This window comes from Frankliniella occidentalis, unplaced genomic scaffold, assembly GCF_000697945.3.
Source record: "Frankliniella occidentalis isolate FOCC.00 unplaced genomic scaffold, Focc_3.1 Scaffold354, whole genome shotgun sequence".
Classification (NCBI taxonomy): domain Eukaryota; kingdom Metazoa; phylum Arthropoda; class Insecta; order Thysanoptera; family Thripidae; genus Frankliniella; species Frankliniella occidentalis.
Window position 1 is genome coordinate 57,626 of NW_026267477.1, and position 9,919 is coordinate 67,544.

At 45.0% G+C, this 9,919-nt stretch overlaps 1 protein-coding gene across 1 annotated transcript in view; it reads left to right on the forward strand.

The window, feature by feature from the left end:
- Positions 1–4,660, forward strand: part of LOC113215727 (uncharacterized) — a 49,406-nt gene extending 44,746 nt beyond the window's left edge. The window contains exons 4-6 of the mRNA XM_052274220.1: positions 3,855–3,987; positions 4,059–4,134; positions 4,595–4,660. Of these exons, the coding sequence (XP_052130180.1) occupies positions 3,855–3,987; positions 4,059–4,134; positions 4,595–4,660 (275 nt within the window). The remainder of the gene's footprint in view (positions 1–3,854; positions 3,988–4,058; positions 4,135–4,594) is intronic.
- The last annotated feature ends 5,259 nt before the right edge of the window (positions 4,661–9,919 follow it).

Sequence of the window (9,919 nt, forward strand, 5' to 3'; positions counted from 1 at the left end):
TTAATTTTTTTTCGGACAAAATCTTGTGTTCGAACCAGGGGCCACGAGTTTAACATTGGTGTCTTATGGGCATTTTGATCAAAATTGTTTTTGGTGTCTTGTTCCTTTAATTTTCGCCGTACATCAAAAATAATGCCAGAATCGTGATCTACGTCAAAAACTGAGACTAGCGATATATAATGTGACAACATTCCACTCTTAGAAGCGAAAATAATATTACCAAAAAACGGATTTTTTGAGATATTTTCGAGATTTTTCGTTCTCTTTTTCCCGCTGTGCGAAGCGGGATGTTGACATGTACACATCGTTAAACTCAGTTTTTGACGTAAATCACGATTTGGGGTCTATTTTTGATGTAAAGAGAAAATTGGAGGAGCAAGGGTAGATTAACAATTTTTAACCAAAACGCCCATAAGACACCAGTGTTTAACTTGTGGCCCCTGGTTCGAACACAAGATTTTGTCCGAAAAAAATATAAAAAATATGGTTAGTCTTAGGATATACCAGGGCAACTTTTCCGCACTATTCCAATTCTCGAATCAAAAATATGCAAAATTCGATCACCCCTAGTGCCATATTAAGTATTGTTTTGCTCTACTTTTACGAAGTATAACTACTTACACTTTATTAAGTTTTTCTTCCAAGAATCAAAGTTATTCATTAAGTATTATTTTCAGATCTAGAACATGCATGTTTGAAATCATTATTCACTTACTATTTAACAACACTCGTATGTGTTGCGTAAATCATTCTTTTAAAGTCATCAGTCACTATTTCATAAAGCATGTATATATTGCGTTCAGCAATGTTCCAAATTCACTATTCCTGTATTATTTAATAACGTTAGTATTGCGTTCTATTCCAATTCATGCTTCACCTCTCAAATCAACTCTAGAAATCTACAAGAAGAGATGAGTTAGAGGAAGGTCGATCATCTATAGACGTCTATCTTCCGTGTGGATAATATTACAAGGTAGATGTACGCCAGACCACGTCTCGCGTAACAGGCTTCGCGATATCTCACGAAGCACTGTTACGCTGCGACGCGCCCGGCATACATCTACCTTGGCCTGCGGCGCTGACACCAGAGTCGGGTAGTAGGAAAATGTACACAAAGGTACGGGCCTACGGCCCGTCAACGGCCAATCACCTCGACTAAGCATGCAGGGTTGTACATTTTTCGCTTATTTTCGTCAAAAATACCCTCTAGCGCCTCAACGGTTTGAGCTAGAGCAAAACGGACAAAATTTTCGCCCACAGGGCTCTACTTTGACGAGTTACCCCTAAGGGAACCATACAAAAATATTTTAAAAAAACATCATTTTTGGGACCCGTTGTTTTTGATTTTTTAAAAATCCAATTTTTGAGCTAGAATGCCCATCTTCGAACTCGATCTGTCTTTTTATGACACAAAACAACCCTGAAAATCCCAAGTCACTCGCTCAATTCGTTCTCGAGTTAACGTGCGGACAGACAGACAGACAGAAAAAGTTTTTACCGATCAGACGGAGTAATAGGCTTCGCTATCGCTCAGCCAAAAAATAGTACCGGTGAGGATGACATCCCCACCAAAATTCCATCTGTTTGCCAAGAAGAACTTCTTCCTCCATTACTTGACCTTATCAACTACTCCTTCCAGACCAGCGCTTTCCCAAAATTACGTAAAAAAGCAAGAATTGTCCCCATATGTAAGTCTAGTTACCACTGTTAGGGTCCAACATTAGGAGAGTGGGTGTCCTGGCAAGGGGATTGGGGAAAAACAGGGACGAAAAGTATGGCATTTTGGGTTAAATGGTTAAGGGCCTTAAAATACCATAGGGTCAAAGGGAAATTGGGCTTAATTTTTCTGGATGAAGTGCAACGGGTGAAATGTCTCAGGGCAAATGTCATTGGAAAAAGTGGTTTTGGGTGAAACAGATTGGGCGAAACGTACCGGAGCCGCCCCGATCAACCCGCTGGTTGTCGCAACTAACCTGCTCCAGCTGTCCCGCTTGGTTGTCACAATCAGAAACTCGATACTGCTGGTATCAATCGAGAGAAATGGTCGTGGCGATCGACTTTCGGTTGCCCCAACCAATCATTTCTAGCCCGCCCTTCTGCTTTTAAAAAAGCATTAAAGCGGGCTTATGCAACCGCTCTCGTGTCCGTCCGTCCGACGTCCGTGTAAGAGGACGGAGGTGAACTAGAGGTCTATAAATTTCAGGGTATCTTACGGGTCACTCCTGGACAACGAAACGCCTGGTGGAAATCCTGTCAACCAAGGGTGTGAAAGGGGGTAACAAAGAAATAGGGGTTGGTCCAAAAGTAGGAAAAAATATTTTTTAAGATCTCCTATTGGGTAACCCGTAACAGTAGAGCCCTGTGGGCGAAAATTTCGTCCGTTTGACTATCTTGCACCGTTTTACCGGTCACCTTACTTATTTGATTATGCACTTCAGTAAATTGCGAGACTGAAACGGCCGGGCCGAAGGCCCGACCATCGCCGCCGGCAGGCCAAGCGGGCCCGGCCTCTTCCGAACGGAGTTGCCGGCGCAGCGAAGTGGAGCTGGCAACTCCATTTGGCGGAAGGGCGGGCCTGCTTGTTTTCCGTGTATACGAGCAGGAGCGGAACAAGAGTGGCCCATATTACCCCGCATGGTCCAAATGAGCCCCTTTTACGGTAATTGTTAACTTTGACATTATCAAGAAAGTTATCCACATTTCTTGGCAAAGTCACATCTTGAGCACTGGGTATGCAATACAAATTTATGTACTTTACACCTCCTACACATGAAACAAGCTTTAGAAAACGAAGCAACAAATCCACCTATGCTATTCAGCCAAACGTTGTCACCAAGAATCAGACCAGTTTAAAAAAAAATTCTCTTGACACCAATAGAAGTGTTCACAAGTATTCCATTTTTCTCCAGAAAAATTAAGTCATCGACAAGAGGCTTAAAGACATTTTTTGAGTCTCAAAGTCAGCACTACGGTACTTGCTTAAGAACAAAAGAGATGCAAAAATGTTAGACAGAACTGCCTGGCACTCTAGAGGCAATAATGGCAGTTTAACATAAACACCACTTATCTTTTTGGAATGGGGCCCCAGGTCCTTGATGAAAAAAAAAATCAAAATTGTAGAAAACTTTTGGGAATTTTTTGACATTTTAACTAGAAGCAAATTCAAATTTCTCACTGCTCTGCTTTAAAATCAAAGTAAATTCGAGAATTAAAAAGTTAATACGACGAAACTGTGAACTTTATATTCAGGGTGGGTGATTCGCGTCGTCTTTTTTTTTGTATTCCTTCTACTGTATGTTACGTGCGGGCGGGTTGCATACTCGTACTGCGCCGTAAGGCGCCATGGCGAGCGACGGTAGGCAAGCCCGCCCGCCCGCGTGAATCTGGTACAGTTTAAGCTTTTAAAAAAGGCGGCGCGGATCGTCCACCTTCTACTCTGAATGAGAAGGAACAAAATTGATCCTTTAGATTGGGAGTGTGCATTCAGGTACCTCATGTGTTTCGATCTGTTGCAGAAATTATTCAAGACCTAGAGTACGACAGCGTCCAGCGGTATGGAAATGCCCAGAAAACGGGAAAGAACGTCAGCAGGACAAATCCGGAGAGGACCACTGACCGACCGGTTGTGCAACGAACAAGATGATATAAGTAGGGCGAGGGCTCTCGGGCGGACAGGGAAGGCGACGGATTTCCTGGAGCTGGCCCAGACCTCCCTCACCCAGGACTTTGCCACCCTCAGCACGTTTCCTGATGACCATCTCGGCGTGCTAGATGAGTAAGCTGCGTCCCACACTGTAAGTACACCTGTAAGTGCACATATAAGCCAATGATACTTATATGATTTTATCCGACAGGCCCGAAGAGTCCGGAGAGGAAGCTGTTGATCCTGGTGATCCACCCCGCTGAAATGATTGATGATGGAGAGGTGAATGAGGGGGTGACTGAGAGGATGGAAGTTGATGACGACACACAAGAATCCTCAATTGAGTGAGTAGTCACTTCCCAGACATTCCACACGTTTCAAAGTATTGCAGAAATAAAAAGCCAATTGGTTTCAGATCCATGCCATTTTTAGACTTCTGTGAAGCCCTTGATGCAATACTCAATGATCCACCTTTTGTCCTGATCAACAGAGTAAGTACATTGTTATTAAAAAGCAATTAATTTCAACTTGAATCCATTTCAATTTACTTTTTCTTTGGGCTTTGAATATGCCATAATCGAGATTGCAATGCTGACTTCAAAAAAACCTAGTCATCACTAGCGTTTGGCGATTTCCATTAGTCTCGTCCATTTCCGATGCTATCATGAGTCAGACAATTTTGCCTCACTCAGAGCGATGAGTGTAAGGCTCACCCTATTTAAGCCATATGCACCGAATCATCACTCTGAGGGAGTAAGATTTCCTTGGCCTCGCCCAATTCCAGTGAGGAATCTCGCTCTCGTTGGGTGAGGACCGCATATCATGACTCAAATTGAGTGAGTCACATATCTCGCTCTCAGGAGAGTGAGATTTTTTGGGTCACTGATCTCACTCTCCTGAGAGTAAGACTCTAGCATTTTCAGTGATACATTTTCAATTTTTCTATTACAGAACTTGCACCAAAAGGCAAGGTCTAAGGAGATCGGACTAGGCAAGTTCTTCAAGACCTACTGTTGAGAATAGGGTATTCCTATGGAGCGCGGAGCGGAAGCAAAAAGAACAAAAACGGAATGTGGAAAGGCGCCGGGCCCGCGCCGTCCCCCTCTCCACTACTAGACGGAGTGGAGGGGGCGCCCGGGGAGAAGTGCGGGCACCTTTCCACCTTCCGTTTTTGTTCTTCTTGCTTCCGCTCCGCGCTCCATTGGAATACCCTATTGTGTCTCGATAGATATTTTGGGTATTTAAGGAAATATGACACAAGATGTCGTTCCTATACTTTCAGATATTATTGAGTCCAAAACAAGTACAGTACACACGCTCTGATGTCCCCGGAGGAAATTTGCGAGAGCTCCAGCTGAAGTTCCGGCAGGTAACACGTTCACTTTACTGATTCACATACATAAGGCTAGGCGGTGGGCGAAGTATGACGAACTCATACAGTGCAATATGAAAAAGTTGCCATTTCCCAGCACCTACAACAACGGCAGTGACGAGCACCCGGTTTCCCACTTTCTGCGGCTTTCTTGCCTTCTGGTCCGGCTGCCGTACACCCATGTCAAGTCAGGGTACAAATATGTAAAGGGTTTGGTCAGCAAAGTGCAAGAGCCTGATTTACGCGAGAAATGTAAGGAATTCCGTCGCTATCTCTACAGCCAATGGATTAATAAGGATGACAATGTACTAAAGGAGTGGTCAGTCTATAATAGAAAAGTGACTTGTACTAGCGGACTGGAAAGCGTAAACAGAAAAGTAAACTCCTGACGCATGTGCACTCAGTCCCGCATCAGTCTTCATAATGTCTTCACCCTCAATTGCTGCACGACGCGAACAGCTAGATCTTCTTTTAAGCGGGCCGTTTCCGAAAGGGAATCCTGCTTTGAAGAAGTTTGTTGATTCTCTATATGAGATTGTTTTCAACAAGAAGATGAAGAAGAACTCTCTCGGTGTGATGTGGGAAACACGCGTCGTGTGTTGTTATGGCATAACACACAAGACTCTGCAGGGTTACCAAATGAAGCTAATCAAAAACCTGTTTTACTATCTGCCAGTGCTGAACAACCGAAGAGAACTCGCAAGGACTGTTTTGCACGAACTTTGTCACTGCGAGGTAGGGTGGACTGACGGCAAAGAAACTCACACCGGCGCATGGTACCGTGAGGTACAACGGCTTTCAAGAGGTTTCTCCCTTGAATGTGGAGAGAATAAAGATGTGGACGAAGACCGGCTGGACTTCACGAGGTTACGCTTCGAGATGGAATGTGACGCCTGCCACGTCACATCGCTTCACAGCCAGAGGAATAGGACCTGCGGGAAATGTGAAGGCAGTCTTTCTGTGAAAACTGATAGACTTCAGACACTATAAAATTCTTCTGCGCAGCAAAACAGCCGTTTTCAAGGCTAACAAAAGTCTCCCGAGAGGGCAGCTTTCAACAAAGACGCAATTAACCCCTTTCCCATACACCACGAAACGAAATCTTAGGCTCGATACGCCTTTCTCCACGACTTTACACGCGAGCGGCCCGCCCGGCGAGCGCCTGTCATGGAGAGGTTAGGCCACCGGCTCCCCACTCGCGTCGAGCGGGCTGCCTGCCGGTAGGGGAAAGGCGCCTCTCCGGGGCGCGCCACAGAGACCGCAAACGGGCTCACTTACGCGGGCTCCCGGCGCTACATGGCAGAGCGGTGAGTGTCGAGCCCGTTGAGCGAAAATTTTCTCCGTTTATCTCTAGCTCAAACCGTTGAGGCGCTAGAGGGTGTTTTTAACGAAAATAAGCGAAAAAAAATGTACAACCCTGCATGCTTAGTCAAAGTGACGGGCCTTTGACGGGCCTCTTTGAGTACACTTTTGCACTACCCGACTCGCGTGTCAGCGCCGCAGGCCTAGCTATATGTGCGCCAGGCGCGTCGCAGCGTAACAGTGTTTCGTGAGATATCGCGAAGCCTGTTACGCGAGACGTGGTCTGGCGTACATCTACCTAGTTACTCTCAAATTAGGGACAGTAATTGGCTGAGCGATAGCGAAGCCTATTACTCCAGTGATGATCAAAAAGTTTCGCGTCTGTCTGTCTGTCTGTGTGTCTGTCATCATGATAACTCGAGAACGAATTGAGCCACCGACCTGGAATTTTCAGGGTCATTTTGTATCATAAAAAAAGACAAATCGAGTTCGAAGAAGAGCATTCTAGCTCAAAATTGGATTTAAAAAAAATCAAAAACCACAGGTCCCACAAATAATATTCTTTAAAAATGTTTCTTTTTACAGTTTTCTGGTAACTCATCAAAATAGAGCCCTTCGGACGAAAATTTCGTCCATCTGGCTCTATCTTGAACCATTTAGGCGCCACAGGAAGTTTTGGACGAAAATAAGCGTAAAAATGTACAACCCTGCATGGTGAGTCGTAGTAACGGGAAGTTGACGTACTTTGAGTACATTTTTGCGCTACCTGACTCGGGTGTCATCGCCGCAGGCCTAGGTAGATGTATGCCAGGCGCGTCGCAGCGCAACAGTGTTTCGTGAGATATCGCGAAGCCTGTTACGCGAGACGTGGTCTAGCGTACATCTACCTAGTTATTTAAAATTCAACTTTTTAGAGATACTATAGATAATCTAGGGACTTTTAAACCCAAAAGAGGGTGTGATTCGACCCGTAATGTGTAGTTTAAGTATTACTCCCCTTACAATTCTGTGACATGAAGCCTCTTTAACGATTTAGTAGACCATTTAGTCTCTTTCACGTTGTTTTCGCCAAGAAACGCCCCATAGCGCCGAAACGGTACACAATAGAGCAAAACGGACTATATTTTCGTTCGAAGGGTTCTACTTTCACGAGTTAGCTCTTCGGAGCCCATCAAAAAATATTTGAAGAGAATTGTTTTTGAACCTGTGGTTTTAGATTTTTCAAAAAGTCCATTTTTGAGCCAGAATACTCATCTTCGAAATCGATCTGTCTTTTTATGATACAAAACGATCCTGAAATTCCCAGATCGCTTTCTCAATTCTTTCTTGAGTTATCGTGCGGACAGACAGACAAACAGAATGAAACTTTTCCGGTCAGTGGAACAATGGGTTTCGCTAATCGCTCAGCCAACCACTTGACTAGCTTTATGTACGCCACACGACGTCTCGCGTAACAGGCTTCGTGATATCTCACGACACACTGTTACGCTGAGACGTGCGTGGCGCACATATAGCTAGGCTTGCGGCGCTGACACCCGAGGCGAGTTAATTAGAGGGTATAGGGGAACAGGGACTTTCGGGCCCATATTTTGGCATACTCGAACCATTTGTCGGGGTCTTATTGGCTGAGCGATTAGCGAAGCCTATTACTCCGTCTGGTCGGAAAAAACTTTCTGTCTGTCTGTCTGTCTGCACGTCTGTCTGTCTGCACGTCTGTCTGTCCGCACGGTAACTCGAGAACTGATTGAGCGAGCGACCTGGGATTTTCAGGGTCGTTTTCTACCTAAGAAAGACAGGTCGAGTTCGAAGATGAGCATTCTAGCTCAAAAACTGGATTTAAAAAAAATCAAAAACAACAGGTCCCAAAAATGACGTTTTTTATAAAAAAAATTTAATGGTTTCCTAAAGGGTAACCCATCAAAGTAGACCCCTATGGACGAAAGTTTCGTCTGTTTTGCTCTAGCTGAAACCGTTGAGGCACTAGAGGGTATTTTTGACGAAAAGAAGCAAAAAAATGAGCAAGCATGCATGCTTAGTCGAGGTGATAGGCCGTTAACGGGCCGTAGGCCCGTTCCTTTGAGTACATTTTTTCACTACCCGACTCGGGTGTCAGCACCGCAGGCCAAGGTAGATGTATGCCAGGCGCATCGCAGCGTAACAGTGTTTCGTGAGATATCGCGAAGCCTGTTACGCGAGACGTGGTCTGGCGTACATCTACCTTGTTACTCTAAAATTAGGAAAATGAAACGTCTGCTCTTCTGTACCGGTAAAAGTTCGAATTTTGACAGATTGTTACGTAAAAATCGACGTCTTAGTAGTGATACTAGATAATCTAGGGACCCTTAAGGCCAACAGAGGGTGTGGTTCGAACCTTAATATGTGGTTAAAGTATTACTCCCTTTACAATTCTGTGACATGAAGCCTTCTCTACTATTTAAGAGACCATTTCGTCATTATCACGTTGTTTTCGCCAAGAAATGACCCATAACGTCAAAACGCGCGGAACTAAGAAGAACAAAAGCGGATACAGAGAGCAGTGGTGGGGGCGGGCGCGCGGCGCGCGGGCATGGAGGCTCACTTACCACCCGCCGCGCGCACGCCCCCACCACCGCTCTCTGTATCCGCTTTTGTTCTTCGTACTTTCGCTCCGCGCTCTAGCGGGATACCCTATTGCAACGCAACGTGTCTTGCCTTGCCGAAGGAGCGGGCGAAGCAGGTAGCGAGAATGGAGCCGATAATGAGGGCGACGGGGACGGGCTGATAGCCGGCACGGTCTGTGAAGTTGCAGATTCAGATTCCCTTTCCAACGCCGCGATTTCCGCCTCCTCGTCAACGTCCACATTGCCAGTGTTGCTGTTGCTTGGATTCTTTGGAGTAGATGTTTCATTTCCCTTTGTCATCGCATTCCATATCGCAAAGTGCTGGCTCTTGAGGTGTCTGTTCATATTTGATGTGGTACAGTCCGGACCGACACCGAGACTTCACAGTATTTACACTTGACCCGCTTTCCCCATTTGGTAGCCCGAAGTGACCCCATAGGGGCGACTTCTTACGGCTCTTCCTCATTGTGCCTTGTGGCTAGAGCTTCCTCCTAACCTCACTCCCGCTGGACCCGGCCTGGGTGCGGCTGCTCACTGGCACTGGCGAATCTTCACTCTTAGTTTCTTACGAAGACATGCTCTTCATAACATACGAATAGTTCTATTTGTTTGTAAGTACGAACAAGGTTCTTCATATTACGAAGAGCTCTGTTTGTAATACGAATAACATCTAGAGGTCCCTTGAGGGGTCTCTTCCTTACGAACAAAATTATTCGTAATACAGTTTGTACTAGCATTAGTAATTACGAATCAACCAACATACATTTGTAACTACGAAGGCAAATAAATTATTCTTCGTACATACCAATTACAGATCACTTTAACTTCTTTTAATTGTTAGCAATATTTTCACGAGACCATGAAATATTAATTGACCAAATATTAACTTGTCTAACAATGATTTTCAAATGGCCGTGGTCCTATTGATCAGTGGGAGACATCAAACGCTTAGTTTTACTCACCAGTATTTCAGTAATATCCACTGAAGGGGTTTTCTCTCAC